Source organism: Rattus norvegicus, chromosome 9 (assembly GCF_036323735.1).
Source record: "Rattus norvegicus strain BN/NHsdMcwi chromosome 9, GRCr8, whole genome shotgun sequence".
Lineage (NCBI taxonomy): Eukaryota > Metazoa > Chordata > Mammalia > Rodentia > Muridae > Rattus > Rattus norvegicus.
In genome coordinates, this window is record NC_086027.1 from 34,971,978 (window position 1) to 34,990,499 (window position 18,522).

At 38.3% G+C, this 18,522-nt stretch overlaps 1 protein-coding gene across 10 annotated transcripts in view; it reads right to left on the reverse strand.

Moving 5' to 3' along the window:
- The window catches only part of Adgrb3 (adhesion G protein-coupled receptor B3), a 727,877-nt gene that overhangs the window by 54,504 nt on the left and 654,851 nt on the right, over nt 1–18,522 (reverse strand). For all 10 annotated transcript variants that reach the window (NM_001106898.1, XM_063266875.1, XM_063266874.1 and 7 more), the window contains 4 exon segments: nt 1,159–1,244; nt 3,741–3,807; nt 6,076–6,145; nt 7,702–7,852. In NM_001106898.1, the coding sequence (NP_001100368.1) occupies nt 1,159–1,244; nt 3,741–3,807; nt 6,076–6,145; nt 7,702–7,852 (374 nt within the window).

Here is an 18,522-nt window from a genome sequence, read left to right on the forward strand (position 1 = left end):
GGTTTAGAAACTGATCTGTAATGCAAACAGCATGCAGTTTAACAAGTGAGGCTGTGTAGGGAAAAACCGAGTACTGATGTTCTGACTTATCATTGTATTGCTAAGGTTTTATGTGAACACTATTGATGTTTTTAAATGAAAAGCCATTATATTTAGTCTTTTACTAGGGAAAAGAACTACCTGAGTTATCTCACTTTATAATCATCCCATAAATGATAAAAACAGGGAGATCTTTAATTTTTCACCAGTAAGGGATCACATACCCTGACCTTTAAAAAAATATATCATAAAATGTTTTGAAAAGAGGACAATTACGGGAATAGATTTGGAATAAAGGTTCATTTTTTTTCCAAGATAGGAGAAAGTTGTAATTTTTAGTAAGAAAAGACCTAAGAGGAAATCAAGGGAACTAATATCTCACTCGAATTTCCACAAACACTTAGGAGGGGGAATTGCTGTAACCTAAATATTTCTACAAATCTGTATTATGAAGTGCTTGTTGATACAGTGATAACAGTAAAGCAAGGTGGCTGTTTTTATAGAGTGTGTAAATAGCTAAAGTGCAAAACTAAAAATTATATATTTACATTAAATTATATTTTAAATGTGAATGGAATGTGAATATATGATTAAGAATATTATTTGATATAAGTTTATTTTAAAGTGATTAAGTGAAGTTTCCCTGCACTATACAATTAATGAAAGAGAACCCCCTCAAAAAAAATCACTATTTTACTCTATTTGATTTTACTTGTCCTGATTCAGACTTGTCCCAAACTGACATTTTGTTTAATCTTACTCCTCTCTTTGTGAGCAAAAGTTTTCAGGTTTGACATCTCTCACCTTAGGATGACTATTTTGAGTCTAGACTTACTGTTCAATCTTAACAGGCAAGCAATATGCACACCTCTATATCCTTATATAACAAATACTGTTATTTTCAATAAATCACCCTTGGCAAACATATTTTATGCGTTAGATTTATTACTTCTATTACGTAATCTATTCTATCAGGGGAGCTTTAGATGACAGGATCTACCGGACACACTAGTACATCAAGAGTAAAATTCAGGGAACAGTTCCAAGTGAGTGACAAGCCAGATTGGACTGTGGGATTCACTCGTAAAGAACCTTCAAAATCCACCCATGGCAGCTTACCCGGCTCTGTGTTTGAGCTTTTTATCTAGGATCCCATCTCTGGAAACAAGTTTATTAAATACCAAAATGCCAATCACCATGTTGACCTGTCAAATAGAAACAAAGTTAACCTTTCAAATGATACCAAAGGGGATCAGGTCCCCCTTTTCTCCAAAAAGCAAGCTGTAAACCACCACAGAGGTACGCGATTCTCAAGAGTGATGTGAACAACTTCTAAAAGGTGCAATGTGCATGCCTCTAACATTTAAAGTCCATTAAACACACTCAATTTCCACGGTTTGTGGTGTAACACGGTGAAATTAACCTTCAATTGCCTAGCATTTAAATGGTACCAGACTCCATCAATCTGGTGTTATTCTTTCTAAAGAAACTTTGACTAAAACAATGGGTTAAATGGGTTTTATCTATGCTTAAAAGCCAAAGTACTTTAAGTCTCCCAGCAAGGGGCTGGGCTGAGCCTAGGCAGGGGAAGGTACCAGGATTTGTCACTGTCCCCAATAGGGAAGACAGAGTCTAAGTCACTCTAGCTGCTGTGTGGCTGCGCTCTGCATCAGGAGTGCAGAGGGGTGCAGTGAGGGTAGGAGTGCGGGGAGGAGTTTGCTTTCTGATGCTCCCTTTCCTAAGAAGGGAAAGCCTATTCCATCTCCAGATTCCTGGATACTGACACCTGTTCTTAAATATGCTCTCCTGAGCACTTCTTAGCAATTCTAAGATTTCCTTACTCTTGGTTACATGGCTTTTTGCATAATATCAGCTGAAGCGAAATCAGTAAGGAGATGTTCTTTTTCAAGTGAAATTGTTAAGGCGCCTCAAAGAAATACTTATTGGTAGAAGGTGATGATGACGAATACCCATCCCAAGTGGAAAATCAAGAAAACCCTAGAGCCTTTTCACCTTCTTTAGCCCTGTACCCGCTATTAGTGAGCTAGAGTCTCATGCCACTGACCCTCTCTTGCTAAGAGAAGGCTGAAATCTGTCCACTTGCTGATATGAGACAGATCCAAAGTGAGTCTGTTATGCAGTGATTTAAGATATGTCACTCTTAGTGTCTCTGCAAGATACCACTCAGTCAGGAGCATGACATTGTACTTCACGACATTTGAACCAAGTCCTATGGGCTCTATTAATTCACAACTTGAATAGGAGAATTTATGACCGAGAGAGAGAGAGCCATTGTATTGGTGTTTTAATTATGGACATACTTTACAGGGTTATATGTATATTAACCTAGCAGCTTATGAAAATAACTTAATTGATATAATAAAAGTCCAGTGCAACAGACCTAATAGGGTTCCTAATCATTTCAGTTTCCCTATGCTCTTATGTAATACTTATGTCATCAGTGGTCTTTCTATATTTCATCTATCTGTCTGTCTATCAACCACCTATCATTTCTCTTCCTTTGTTTCATCCATCCATCTATCCATCCATCCAATTATCTATCTATCTGTCTATCTATCTATCTATCTATCTATCTATCTATCTATCTATCTATCATCTATTTATCTATCACCTATCTATCATCTCTCTGTTTCATTCTTTGTTGCTTTCTTCCTTCTATGTATCTATCTACACATCTATGCAACTATCATCTATTTGTCTATCATCATCAGAATTCCTTCCTTTCTTTCTTTCCTTCTTTCTTTCTTTCTTTCTTCCTTTCTTTCTTTCTTTCTTTCTCTCTTTTCCTTTCTTTCGATTCACAGTCAATTTCTGTCCCCTGCTACAGCTTAAAAGAAAGAACATCTTTAAAGGAAGAAAGACTTAGAGTTATTAAGAGAGACATTTCTAGCTTCCAAGTTGTTGAATGAATCCTTCAAAAAACTGAAGGCTAATTATCTAATGGGTAGTCTGATTGAACAGTGATATAAATCTTTGTATTTAATTTATAAACTTCTTCCCTCCTTTATTTCTTCCTATCGATGAGTCAGAGTGATATGTATGAGAAGACATGTATTAACTTAGGATAATATTGACCCACAGGGAACATCAAAAAGTCTAGAGATTTGCTAGGCAGAGGAAGGGATGGTATTGAACATATTAGCATACACAGTTCTGATTATGAAACAGTGAAATAACTATTCTAAAATGATTGTATCATTGAGGTTGAGACAGTTTCATATATGTATGTATGTGTGTGTATGTATATATGTATGTATGTATACAGATGGATAAATGGTAGATAGGTAAAGGCTTTTGGAAGTGTCAGTCTTAAATCTCCCTATTCATATATAAATACAATATTCAAAATTAATATAGAGGTGTGATGATAATAAAGAATTAGAATCTTAAATCTTATAGAGGAGGAGTATATTGAAGTTAACTTGAGTGCCATCACATATCTAAGATCACTGTAAGAGGAATTTCACTCTCCCGAGTTTAATAATCTTTACTACTTAAATATGAATGTTTTAGAGCAATATAGGATTGAAGCAACTGACATTAAAATTAAAGTAATAAAGTAATAAGTATTGAAATTTAAAATTTCTGCCCACCAAACACTTTGTCAAAATTGTCACTCTAAGTGAACTTCTGTGATCTCTATTTTGCTAGGCAATTAAGTAAGTGAATTCAGCGTTTACCAGGACAACAGCGGCTGCAGGTCCAACGAAGGCATAGAGCAGTCCTCCTTCAAGAGACAGCCAGCAGCTAAAAATAGTATTAGATAAAACTAACAAAAATCAGTGATAAGCATCAGGCCACTGAATCGTGATACCAACAACATTGGCTAGGATTTAACCTTGCACTGTTGGCACATTTCAAAGGCTTAAACCCTAGAAGCTGTAGAAACACCTAGAGTTAGAGCATTTCATGAGTAAGAAACAGTACATATCTCTCACTGGAAAGAAACTTAACCACTTGTCTTTACCTTTAGAGGGTTAAAATATTTTAGACAAATTATTTCTATTTTGCAATATCTATGCTTGTTCTCATTGGAAAGAGGTTATCACCTAGCACACTCTGCTTTATCTCCTGACAGACTCTTAGAGTGAGTTTAGGGAGTCTTGGAAGTGGAAGTTATCTGCTTTCCTTGAGAGCCATTGAGATACTAGGAAAAACTGGTTTAAAAAAGACCAAGGCAGGAAATGGATAGCTCCTGTTTATGTCACCCCACCCCTTTAATTCCACTGTTTCCCTGACTACCAAGAACAGTCACTGGAAGAAGATTGTGAATTAAAATGAGTGCAGCTGCATTTGTTTCATAGACTAACTTCGCCAAGAGATGCAGGATTCTACCGATGGAGCTAGGGAACTCTTTTGGGTGAAAATGTTCGTCCTCTGAATCAAAAGGAAATAAAGAAGCCAGAGGGCGCAGCTTCAGGTGTCTGCAGACTGGAGCCTCGATGCCAATGGTTTCGGAAGGTGATGACAAAAGTGTGAGGGACTGGATCTTAGTGCTCCTGGGCAGCCATGACATTACCTCATGCAACTATTTCCTGGTATTTTACTGTTTCAGTCCATGCAGACAGTGAACTGCCTTCAAAAGTTGCAATATGAACAGGGACTCTTCTATGCTCCTCCTAACACTAATCTGCTCTACAATTATTGACAGGGTGGTTGCATAATGTAGGCATTTGTCAAAACTCATAGAAAACCAAATGTTTTAGAGCATAAACGTGCCTCTCTAAGTTATACCTTAAAGTTTTAATCTAGTACTTATATACACAGAAACACTAGTATACATAGTTACAAATATGTCTGTATTTATTCAAAGATCAGTGCCAGACTCGGTATGCTTTTGACCTTTACAAACTTAAAGGTGGGAACCAAAATATCTGTAATACCAACAAGGTGTTTTGCAAATACTTGATATACACCAACTTAGTCACCTTATTAGAAAAGGTAATAACTTACAGTAACCATGCTATAGTTAATAGCAGTCCTGAAATAAATGCTTGGCATAAGGCTGGACCCCCCAGTGAACGGGATTCTTGGGGGGAGGGTAGTAATGGGGGGAGGGTTGGGAGGGGAACACCCATATAGAATGGGAGGGGGAAGGGTTAGGGGGATGTTGGCATGGAAACTGGGAATAACATTTGAAAAGTAAATAAGAAATACCCAATTTAATAAAGATGGAAAAAATGCTTGGCATTCTTTTCAGTGGTATTGACTGCATATAAAATCAAAAACTCCAAAGACAGGAACTTTTCCCTGCTCTAAGAGGGTGCCATGGGATGGGTAGGTGAAGGGATGTCCCTTTAGATACTCTTTATTAGCTGAGTGCAGCATATTGGCCTCATTATCAATAATTCCTAACTTATACCTGGAAACAATTACAGAATGCCCTGTTTTTAAGTTTGATAATAGTATTCATGCACTCTGAACTCATATCTTCATTATGAAAATGGGTTCATTAAACGATGAAAGTATAATGCTTTAAATTAGAAATATTAAATTGCCTCGTAGACTTTGCGAGCATCCTAGGCATAAGGTGGTCTATCATACCCCTCTCTAATTTCTTACATAGCCTAGGCAATTTCTAATATGGACTCTGGCTCCTGACCCATTGGACGGCAATTGGAATTGCAGTATGATATCACCATGAAACAGAAGCTGAAATAACAGATAACAATAACAGGCATCGGTGATATTTGAAAACCCTAAAAGGTAACAGGAAATACTACTGATCCCAACAAAGAGTATTTACAATTTGGTATATACTGTGCATATCGGTATATCTTTAAAGGAAAATATGCTGGTCTTAGGAAGAACTGGAAACAGACACGAGGATTCTGAAGAGAGCTGTGTTACTTTCTTAACTTTTGTGCATATAAGCCACCTTGCATCATTCCTTAAGCTTCTGTCAATTGTTAATGACTCAGTGACACAGGGAATAGCATCAACAGCTAAGCAAAGTAAAACCTGTTTGGTAGCTTCCTTAATTATCAACAGGGGTAACATTGTAGATGGACTTACTAGTGGTCCGTGCCATATCCTTTCGTCCGGGTGAAGCCTACGGACGTGGCCACTACTAAAGCTGGTAGCCCTGCAAGAAAAGCAAGATGACACTTCATGTGCAGAAACAGCCACCGTGGACACTTGCCCAGGACAAGCCTGGACAAACTCCAGGTGCTCAGATCACAGCAACTACTGTTGGAGGGGTCACCTCACAAGACATATATAACTTTTTATCAAGTGAGAAATGATGAGAGACAGGTGAAATTTATTTATTCGTTGAATCATTTGCAAGCCTTCCTAGTCCCACCTCACACAGCCCCTTCCCACCCCAGTCCCCTTCTCCTCTGAGAAGAGGGAGGTATCCCCTGGGTACCAGCCTACCCTAATACATCAAATCACTGCAGGACAGGTGGATTTATTTCTTTTTTTAAGTTAGTGAACTGCCCTGTTGTTGCTAGGTTACCACTCCATTTAACTTGGTTTTAAAGAGGAGTAATAACATAGATTTAGTACATCTTTTAAGCTTTTTCCCCCGTATGGGTGTGCACTGTTATAAAGGAAATTTATAATTATAAAACCAGAAAGGCAGGAAACTGGATACTCTGGTGGGATGGAGTGTGGTAGGAGTGGAACATTCAGGTGGTCACATCTTGATCAACACCAAGTTTAACTTATAACAAGACACCAAAACTTGATTTTATCACTTAACATTTTCTTTTCAATTTACTCATAACAACAAAAATGTAGGGATAGAGAACTCAATTACCTGAAAATCTACACAGATTCTGACCTTAAGACTTATTTCACCACGTACATAAACATATTTGACTATTCATCATCTCTAAGAGGGTCATGTTTGCATGTTCAATTGCCTCTCTTTCCTCTTATAATCTTCATGAGGAGGAGCCATGTTTTTAAATTAATACGGAGAACTATACATGTATAATATAAATTATACTTGTGATACTCTTTGTCTCCTCTCCCTCCTCATCCTATATGCTATTTGTTGATTGAAGGTTTTGGTTGAATGGATCTAAAAGAAATAACTATTCTTCCATTTTCACTGGCCCCAGGAAATCACTGACCTTTGAGGCATTGATACCATGAAGCAATTGGAAACTTTCCCCAATACCGATGGGCAGTGAATTAATTAATCCTCAGTTTGGTGGTAATTGTATGTTTCTACTTTTGAGGACCCCCTTAACTATATGTGAAGTTTAATTGCCTCACTAATGGCTCCCTTCTTCCCTGTGATGTGAGTAGCCTTATTCGTTAACAGTTTGGAGATTTCTTGGAATAGAACACTTAGAGGTTTCCTAGGGCTTTGCTACATGTCCAGCACATATCACGATCTGGGAGCCTGAACAATTCAAAGCATTTGCATTTTCAGAAAATACCAGCAGGAAACATATTGTCTTTCTAACTTTAGCTAACTCAGGTCTCAAGGTATTTTATCTGCTAGCTTGCTAACTAAAACACTTTCTAATTATTCCCTTATAAAGTTCCAAACGACCCCATGGATGTTCAGAAAATGACGTCTCATATATTTCCACTTCCTATCTCAACTCAGACACAAATAATCTGGGACCAGTCAGGTTTTACTATTCAATGACATTGTTGCTCAAAACCTATTAATATGCTTACCCCATCCAAGGCACAAGAAGCGTTTTCTTATAAGCCGGGTCCTGATTTTTCCTGTCACAGCCATGTACGACTGCCACGCCTCTGTCAAGACCCAACAGAATGAAGCCAGGAAGAAAAAATGCAAGAAGGCGGTGGTGGTCGTGCAGATGCTCTGTGGAGACAGAAGGAGGAAGTGCATACTCAACCTGGACCTAAGAGTCAGAGGACTGGTCTGCTCTCTTCTTTGTCTCCGGTCCTCACCCCTCCTTTGTTCTCAGATGAGAAGGGGATCTTACTATGTGGTCCATAGAGCCTTGAACTTGCCATCCTCCTGCCTCAGCCCCGGAGTTCTATGATTATAAGGATATGGCAATACTTTCTACTTGAAGTGGGTAAGTCCTGATTGTCTTTTATTTCACATAGAAATTACAGGGACATGAAACAGAAACTGTCTACAGGACCCAGAAACTTATCTCCTTTATACTTCATACAATCTGCGCAACACAGAAATACATGCCCCGGTTCCATATGAGTTTTCAGTGTCTTTAATGAGGAGAATGCCCACTATAAATTTAAACTCAAGGAAAATTAAAATCACTGCCTTAGTTGTTGTTTTTTAATAAAATTATGGAAATGATCCTTTCTCTAGTTTAAGTTGCAGACATCATGGATAATTGTTTTGGCTACATTCTTTATCTCTCTTCCTTAACCAAGAGTTTCTACTTTTTGATATGTCTGTGTTGATGCTAAGATTATACTGACAAGCTTGACAGTTTTATATAAAAAAAAACCGAAAAAAGCAAAACAAAACAACTTTGCTTTCAGTATGTGTATGATACCCAGGTTATAACAGCAAAATACAACATAAGGTTTGGCTCGCAGCCTAGAACAAAAGCAATGTGCATTGTAAAGCATTTAATAGTTGTGTCCAATGCTACCACATTGGCTATGCGTGTCTTAATCAGGTAATTTGGAAGAGTTCATTTTGAGTTGCCAGCAGTACACGGCTATGATTTCATAGATATTTTTTTTCCTTCACGCAATCTAATCACCCTAAATGTGTGGAACATTAGCTGTGCCTGGTCTGCAAATGACCAGCAGCTTCATCTTATAGAGGCTGCTCCTTATTTCCCTGTTGGTATGACTTCTTCGTGTACATCTTGTTGCAATACAACTCCTCATAAACCAGAACCAGCAGCAGAATCAATTTCTTTCTTCGTCAGGCAGCCTTGTTCCCAGAAATTGAAAATAGACAAACAAAGACGTTAGGTTGCTAATTAGAGATTAGCAGGCTTGAAGGCATTGGAGTTGGTCTCCTCCCTCATAATCACTGAAGGGTAAAACCAGAGTCTGGAAATGCAGGATTCTAGCACAAAACAGAAGATGACAATCTGACTCATATTTCTAGTCCAGGGAGGAGGTCTGATGTCTTGAGTTGCCTAGTTGATAACGGGTTCCAAGTAGTTCCGATCATATAAGATAGAGATAAGATAATCTGTAGCTGATAAATTTTCTGATAAAGAACAAAGACAAACTATTGGCTCCTCTTAAGAGTCAATACAAATGGGCCAGTAATCACTGGACAGGAAAGCACCCCTCAGGAAAGTTGTCTGTTCCTGATTTAAGCATAGTGTAAAATGAACACTGGTGTTATTGTTTTGTTTTGTTATTTGCCAAGTCTTAATAGTATAACTTCTACACAACAACTTTCATGAATAGTAATTTTCAAGTGACTGCCATGTTTTTTTTTCCCCATGAGTGTTATCTGTGTCCCAGGCATCATTACTCTGACGTGTGAGGCTTAGGACTCGTTAATTGCTTTTCCCTTACACTCCACACTTTACAGCAGCAACTCCTAAGGGTCAAGTATTCTGAGTCTCTTCAGTAGCAGGGCTTTCCCCACTGATAAAGATCAAACTCCAGTTATCTCAGGGATATATTTTGATGTCTTTTCAGTCATTTCAACCACCTGACCCAGCACAATGACTTCAGGCCATAAGGCCCCTTCTTTGCGCCGTTCAGTCTACTCTCGACTCCCATGATACTCGTGTTCTCATAGATACAATTTCAAATTGAAGACTCACTAACCGGCACCTCAAGTTCATCATCAAAATTTGTTTAACCTGCTTCGCCACAGGCTGTTGAACTATCACAGCTGCTGTGTGCTATTATATTGCAAAAGAAAACAAATGTAATTTAGTAAACTGAACACTGTTTGTGCTGCTAAGTTTTGTGGTGTAGCCTTTAGCTCCAATTCTTAGGAACCTTAAAAAAATTTGTTTTCCTGAAGGCAACTGATGAAAATGAACTACTTCTCACAAACCAGAAGCTAAAAGCAGTCCTAGAGAAACATTGAAAGTAGATGAGAGCAGTGTGGAGGTAGATACCACAGTTCTGAGCTCAGTGTTTAGAGCAAGGTCAATACAGAAAAGAGAAAAATATGACACTATGTAAATGTCACAGAAGATACCTAGATCTGTTCCATAAGACTTCTCCAACAAACGAATAAAGAAAATGAAATAAAAGACAGCATCTGTACTGACTGGTTTTGTGTGTCAACTTGACACAAGCTGGAGTTATCACAGAGAAAGGAGCCTCAGTTGAGGAAATGCCTCCATGAGACCCAGCTGTAAGGCATTTTCTCAATTAGTGATCAGCCCATTGTGGGTGGTGCCATCCCTGGGCTGGTGGTCTTGGGTTCTATAAGAGAGCAAGCTGAGCAAGCCAGGGGAAGCAAGCCAGTAAGTAACATCCCTCCATGGCCTCTGCATCAGTCCTGCTTCTTGACCTGCTTGAGTTCCACTCCTGACTTCCTTTGGTGATGAACAGCAATGTGGAAGTGTAAGCTGAATAAACCCTTTGCCCCCAACCTGCTTCTTGGTCGTGAGGGTTGTGAAGGAACAGAAACCCTGATTAAGACAGCATCTAAAGAAGAAATATTGTGGAAGAATTCTTCAGAACTCAATCCAATCTTGGCCACAGGGTAGATCAGGCAGGAAACCTGCCCAGAGAGACACACAGTCTTCTTGTGTCTTGTGAAATTTGTTAACATATTGAATAAAAATAAAATTTAAAAATGGTCAAAATTAAAAGAATGATTACTTCCAGAGAAATAAGAATCAGAGTGATATTAAAATTTTTGTGAACCAGCCAGGATCCAAGAAGGCAGTGGGGAGAAAATATCCTTATTCTAATGAAAGAGAACTTTGAGGTTAGAATTCTACACCCCAGCCAAACTATTATCCAAGTGACAGGCAGAAGTATATTTTTAGAATTGAAAGGGACTTTGAAGTTTATTACTTTAAGGTTCTCTCTGAAAGAATTTCTAGACTATATAAAAACACCAATAAGAATTTCAAGTGTACAGAATGGAAGAAATGAGAGATGTGGCAAATAAAAGCAATAAAACATATTGAATCTAAATAAAATTTCATTTAATATATTTCATATCATCTTAAAAATGTAGCCACATAGAAAATCAAACCAAAACCAGTGAGGGTCAAAACACCAGAGACAGGAGGGCTATAAGGAAACAGAGGAGAGTAAAAACATGCTAAGCCTCTGTTTTCCCCTTCTGGTATATCAGAGAGACCAAGTTACATATGACAGATATATTCGAAGGTTTACAATAATCTAACTGAATAAAGGTAATCATTATAAAGTAGAAACAACATATTTATAAGGTAGCAAAGGAAAAGTAAAAATAAGAGACATCAATAAATTCAATTAAGAAGAGAGCAAACAAGCAGAAATTATGATAAATAGGAAAATGTTTCTGAAAATATCAGAAATCACAATAGCTTTAAACTCACAGGCAAATGTCTAAAACAAACAAAAATTCCGTTCATACTTGATTTTTAAAATCGATTTGTGCAATGGTTTTGTGCAAAAAGTCCCCAAATCCATTGGCACAGGAAGATGCAGACTGAAGAGATCGGAAGAGCTATATTAAGCAAATGCTAATATCAGATATCAGATGTGACAGTGATCCTATCAGAGAAACCATTAAGGGAGATGAAGGTCCATCTAAGTAGCAAGCCACCAAGAAGCTTCACAAGCAGCACAGCTTCAGAAACCAGTAACGACTGGTCCCAATACAATAGAGGCTGCCAGAAGAAACACCTATTATACTAAACAACTGGGGGTACCAGTTGTCAGTCACAGACCAGGGCAGGGTACAGCAAGGGCAGGTCCCTGTGGATCCTTAACATCAGTGGGTCCTCACTATCTCCACTCTTCTGGTTTTTATTGTCATCGTGGTGTGGACTCATTTCCTCTGTTATTGATGAAGTACAGATAGTCTGTGTTACTATCTCCATACTCCCAATACCTCTGTCTGAAGCATCTTCCTAACCAAAACAGGGCCTTCCATTTTCCTTACACAATGCAATCGAGTAGGCAGAGTTTCTCTCCTGAGTTCACAGACTGCATGTATCATTTACTGAAATTTCTGGGCTGCCTTTTCCCTAGCTGAAAATTAAGGATTTAAAAAAAAAAGTCTACCCCTTAAAATGGCCATAACAGTGAAACGACATTCTACAAGCAGGGTATGGTGGTGGATACTTTTAATCCCAGTGCTTGGGAGGCAGAGGCAGACTGATTTCTGAGTTTGAGGCCAGTCTGGTCTGCAGAGCAAGTCCCAGGGCAGTAAGGACTACACACACACACACACACACACACACACACACACACACACACACACACTGTCTCAAAACAAACAGTAAACAAACACCCCAGCATCACACCTGTAGAAAACGCGATACATAGCAACTATTCTTTCGGAGGGAAAAGGTGAATTTTTAATTATTATATCACGAAATGTGGTAAAGCTTAGTACATTTTACAAATGTATACTTATTGACATCAAGCTGACAGATTGTAAATGAATTCACCTCCATAACTACAAACACATCAGAATGTATAAAATTACCTGTTAGCCAGTCATTATCGTTCTTCTAAGAATAGCTACTACTCTGATTTTTATCAACAGAAGTGGTAATTCTGCGTAATTATACATTGCTCAACGTTACGCTCTCCAGCTAGTACAGCAGTATAACATTTTAGCCTAGAAATAATTGTGTTGAAATACCTCTCTTTAGCCAACCAAAGTGCCCCTTTATTACTTTTCCTCTTTGTTTCCAATTGTGGTCAATTTTTCTGAAAGTTTAAGCTACACGTCGAGTTCCTTACGACTTGGTCTTATCTGTTCTTGATGTCTAGAAGTCTCCTTGAACTCTTCCTCTACAGAAATTCTGATTTCCAAAGCTTCTAAATGAAGTTTTAAAAAAACATTCAACTTTCACATTCTACTTAAAACGACAAGTTTTAAAAATATGGTCGTCAAATGCTTCTGTGTCCTGAAAATTCTAAAATACTATAAATTGTCTAATTAAAGGAGACAGGTGATTCATCTGCTCTTGAGTTAGTTTTGATAACTGTGTTTGTATTTCAATGTATTAAGGTATGATTTTATTACAATATTTTCTTACAACTTAAACCATTTCATTTCTACTACTGCTTACTTATGCTTTCTCTTATATTTTATTCATTTATTCATTTATTGAAAGCAGACCTCACTTAACTAGTTTTTATCTTTTGAGTACCAGAAGCACAGGGCCAGATAGCTTTTTATTTATTAATTTATTAGAGAAGTTTATTTTACCAATGTTTTTCAAACTATAATTATTTAATTTTAGTTTTATCTTGAAAAAATATTATACAGTTCCAGGGGTCAGTTTTTTAGCAGGAAATGTAATTTTTATTGCTTTTTATTTGGCAAGGTTTTCAAGAATCTAATACAAATGCAGACTATCATACTCTCCCCATTCCAAACACTCAAAAACTTGTTTATAAAAAATTAAGCAATGCTATACATGTAGCTTATAAATATTTTAAAAATAAAAATGAGCCTTTAAAATAGAGACACAAAAATGTAAAAGTTCCATGAAGACTCTCCTTGTAGAGAAGTTTAATTTTGCTAAATATGAAAGAAAAAACAGAATATAGAGATAAAGTGTTTCAATACAATATTTGAAACTCTAAAAAGTGGCAGCGTCTATAGACTGCACCTACAGGACATATTGTATTTATTATATAACATTTAAACATATGGATCAAACTGTTTAGGAATGTATCTGGTTTCATGGAGTTTACCACATGAATCAAGTTATTTAGATATTAATCTGGTGTCATTGATAAACCTACTATTTTCTTGTTGTTGTTGTTGTTGTTGTTTTTACAAAAACAAAATGATGTCTATCTTGAGATTCACACAGGTGGGAGACGGACATTATAATCTTGTAGCACAGGCAGTCACTTATAGACTTGAGGAGACACCATTACTAATCCTCACAATGAGTTTGCAGGTAGTGGATTTACATGTTTTAGAAGAATATATATATTCAATAAATGCTAATGGTTACTTCACATCAGGAGCTTAGCCAACCATAGGGACTGAGATTTCACTGGTAAAACAAACAGGTTTGAAGATATTTGACTTCTTATTAAAGGATGAGTGGAAACCTCTCAGACCCCTATTCCATTTTAAACACTGGCTTTTCTAGCAGCAATGAGATGGAAATGCCTTACACAGGGGGCAGTGGGGCTCTGTGAAATGAAATAACTAAAGCTTAGAAGTGAAGAGTGACATCATCCCTTTCCTACCATGCATTGCCCTCTACACCAAAGATCTTGGCTAGGCTAATGTGGACACAGCCACATCATTGCTTTGGAAGTTACTCCAAAATGGTTTTATATAGAGTGACTACAACTATATCCATGTAGAAGTGACTATCTTCAAGTCATCGTAACTAAAACAGACACATGTACCATTTCTAGGTGTCTTTTTTGTTTCTGTAGATGCCACTAACATTGTCCACTGAGGTCACTGGGATAGAGCACCTAATCGTAATGACACAATTCATTAAAGAGGGTATGAACAAAAGGCCTACCATTTTGGAAAATTAGATGTAAACTATTATTGAATGAAGACTCCAAATAGAAAAGGCATGATAGTGTCATGTTATCCAGTTTCTCTTATTCTATAATTGCTGTAACATGAACATAATGACCATAATATTATTTATAGGTATTTGACAATATCGCTCCTTGACTAGTCTCTCCTTGATTAGGCTGTGCCTTGTATTTCCTCTTTGCAGTAATGGGGAACATTAACAGAAGAGATTTTATGAGTTCTATTTCTTTCTTGTAAATTCTGGGATCACCATTAAGCAGAAGTTGTTGAGGGCAAAGGCAGTAGGTTCTTGAGTTCATCTAGGCTACCTTGTGGAATTTGTCTAAAAGCAAAACAAAAAGTGAACAATAGCCCAGAGGTATAAGGAGGAACCTTTATAATCTTTCCCACCAAGTTTTTTTGTGAAATTTGGAGGACATTATTTTCTGTGTAATCAAGATCTCTGCCAGAAGATAAGCTCTAAGTGTACAAAATTGCAAATATAGTTAATAATAACACAAAAAAATGGGTGAATGAAGTGAAGAATGAATGTTAATTATAAGCATCTTGAATACCTTCCTTGCTAGTTCTTGTGATTTCATATTTAAAAAAGGCAATGCTACTTAAAAAAAAATTCCACATAGGTGTGAACAGAGATAAAAACTTGTTCCATAAATGTCAAAAATAAGTTTCTCAAGGAAAAAAAACATGCTAATAATTTGAAGACCTTGGAAAGATTATCACACAAAACAGAAAAAAAATCTCATTTTTTGAAATATGTCTTTGGGGTGTCCAGACATTTGTGTACCAAACACATCAGGTGCCACGTTATATCCCATTGTTTCTAGATTTGGAAAAAATATCAGTTTTATTTAAGATGAAATGGAGGTTACTTTCTAAATAAGACCACACCAAAAGTTAACTAGAGATTTAAAATCTTCAAAATGTCTTATAAGCCCTAAGACACGTCTAGGGATTGATGTACCCTGAATTCTGTGTCTGTAGAGGAAATCATTTGTCAGTGGGTTCATACGCTTGCTCAGGTAACTCCCTTGGAGCTTGTAAACATTATGCGTGATCACTTGCAACCAGGGACATTAATGATGCAAATAAAAGTCGTTTTCTCATGAGCAGAACAAGAATGATAGCAACAGACACGCCAGACTAGATGCCAAAAAGCCATGAGCCCTCAACCGTACACAAGGAAGAAGGAAAGTCTACACGGAGTGATAGATAGGCAACGGAACAAAGGTGGGAGCGGGACAGGTTCGCCTCCCCAGGGGAATGTCACACCAGCCGGTTATCCAGTGCCAAGTGGTCAGCCCTGAAAACACACCCACAAGTTACAATCAGATACATATATGCTGTGCATGTAATAACAATTAAAAGCAAAGAGATCAAGGATTCTAAGGAGAGCAGGGAGGGGTCTATGGGAAAGTTTGGAGAAGAAAAGAAATTTGGTTAGAGTCTCAAAAATAAACGGGGTGGGGGGAGTTGCTTCCTGAACCAAATACTATAGCTCTGCTAAAGGACTCTAGCAATAAAGTGACTCCTAGTGATATTCTGGTGTACTCGTAAATCAGTGCCTCACTCAGCTGCCATCTTGCAGCGGATGGGAATTAACACAGAGATCCACATCGGGACAATACGCAGAGAGCGAAGAGAATTTGGAGCACTCAGTGCTAACTGGAATGTCTTCATTAAATCCTTCCTTTCAGAGCGCAGGGATCTATCATAAGAGGAGGCTGAAATACCTACTTCTCGGAGGAAGCAGTCTCTCTCACACACACTAAGACAGACACAGGGATGAATTCACTGTGACTATGGCAGCACACTCAGGCCTCCATGGGTTCAAGCCAGAAAGGGTCCAGGTACTGAGAGAGGAAGTGAACCTGAGATCCCACCTCTGACAAAGAAGCTATTTGCAATCAATACCTGCTTGTGAAGGAAAGTTAGTTTTCTCCGATGGCGTCTCTCTGGGTATATTACCTGCACATAAGGCAGATTCCACGCCCAGGGGTAATAAGCCAATCCAAAGTAAAACCAGTGGTATTTTTGTAGACTTTGTTTGTGTTCTTTTTGTCTTATTGGTCTTCTGCCCCCCCCTCTCTCTCCCCCCTCCCTTCTCTGTCTCTCTGTGTCTCTGTCTCTGTCTCTGTCTCTGTCTCTCTCTCTCCCCCTCCCTTCTCTGTCTCTCTGTGTCTCTGTCTCTGTCTGTCTCTCTCTCTCTCTCTCTCTCTCTCTCTCTCTCTGTGTATGCATGCACATGCACTCATCTTGTTTGTTTGTTTGTTTTTTTAAGTGAGAGAAAGAAAGGACATCGAGTTGGGTAGGTGGGACCTGGGAACAGTCAGTGGAGGGCAAATGCATGATCAAAATATATTATATACATTTACCACCCCCCCCCAAAAAAATGTTGCTTTCTGGCCAATGAGATGGTGCAGGGTAAAGTCTCTTCCTAATGAGAGTAAGAACCTGAGTTCGATTCCTGTAACCCACAAGGTAGAAGAAGAGACCTCACTTCATAGATTGCTGTCTAACCCTCACATGTGTGCCCCAGCACACCCACAACAAACAAATGCTTTCAACTGTAGTGCAAATAGCAAACAAGGTGATGGTGCCGTTGCTGGAATATCCAGGCTTTGAACGTGTTTCTTAGATGAAAAGGAGAAGAATATTGGTCCGTCAAGAAGACATTTATAATGTTTAGGATGTTTTTCTCAAGGGTCCTGCTGGAATACAGAATGGAACTCTGGTTTGGTTTTCTGTTTGTTTGTTTGTTTTGGGGAGAAATGAAGAAATATCCTCCCGTTTTAGTATCGAACTAACATTTTCTAACCTTGGCAGAACACTGTTATCCCTGGGGACCTTTAAATATATGAATGCCTGAGTGTCATTGCCCAGTCTTTAGGCTGCTGTCATCTGAATGGCATTCAACCTGAGCAACAGAACTTCTAAGGCTCCCCAGGTGATCCTAGTGGCTATCCAGGGTTCAGAATCAGCAGTTCAGTCACAAACTGGTTCCGGGCAACAGAAGCTACCAAGTGTCTGATCTTCCACTAGGTATCCATTGTCTCACAGTCTCCTCCATTTATCTGTACAATGGGAATGAAAACATGGACTCCAGATAGCAACTCTAATTATCACCACAAGCTCTTAAGTGGTTGACAGAATCTCAATAATATTAATAAAAGGCATCGTGCATATTCTCAGTTCTCTTATATACCTTGACTAGATTCAATTCTTTTTTTTATTGGATATTTTATTTATTTACAGTTCAAATGTTATCCCCTTTCCTGGTTTCCCCTCTAGAAACCCCCTATCCTATTCTCCCTCCTTCTGCTTCTATGAGGGTGCTCCCCCAACCACCCACTCACTCCTGTCTCCCCACCCCAGCATTCCCTTACACTGGGGCATCAAGCCTTTCCAGGACCAAGGGCCTCTCTTCCCACTGATGTCCGACAAGGCCATCCTCTGCTATATCTGCAGCTGGAGCCATGGGTTTCTCCATGTGTATTCTTTCTTTGTTGGTTTATCCCTGGGAGTTCTGGGGGTCTGGTTGGTCGATACTGTTGTTCTTCCTATGGGGTTGCAAATCCCTTCAGCTCCTTCAGTCCTTTCTCTAACTCCTTCATTGGGGACCCCATGCTCAGTCAAGTGGTTGGCTGTGAGCATCCGCTTCTGTGTTTGTCAGACTCTGGCAGAGCCTCAATTCTTAAAGGTACTCTAGAAAGTAATAGAAATGAGGCATTTTGTTTTGACTTCACACTTTCATTTAGAATGCCATTTGAATGGACAGACTTGCTTACAGAACCTGCTATCAAAGTTTAAGTGAATGAGTGATATTCAGAGGAATTTCAGAACAATGAAAACTATGGAAAAGAAGCCAA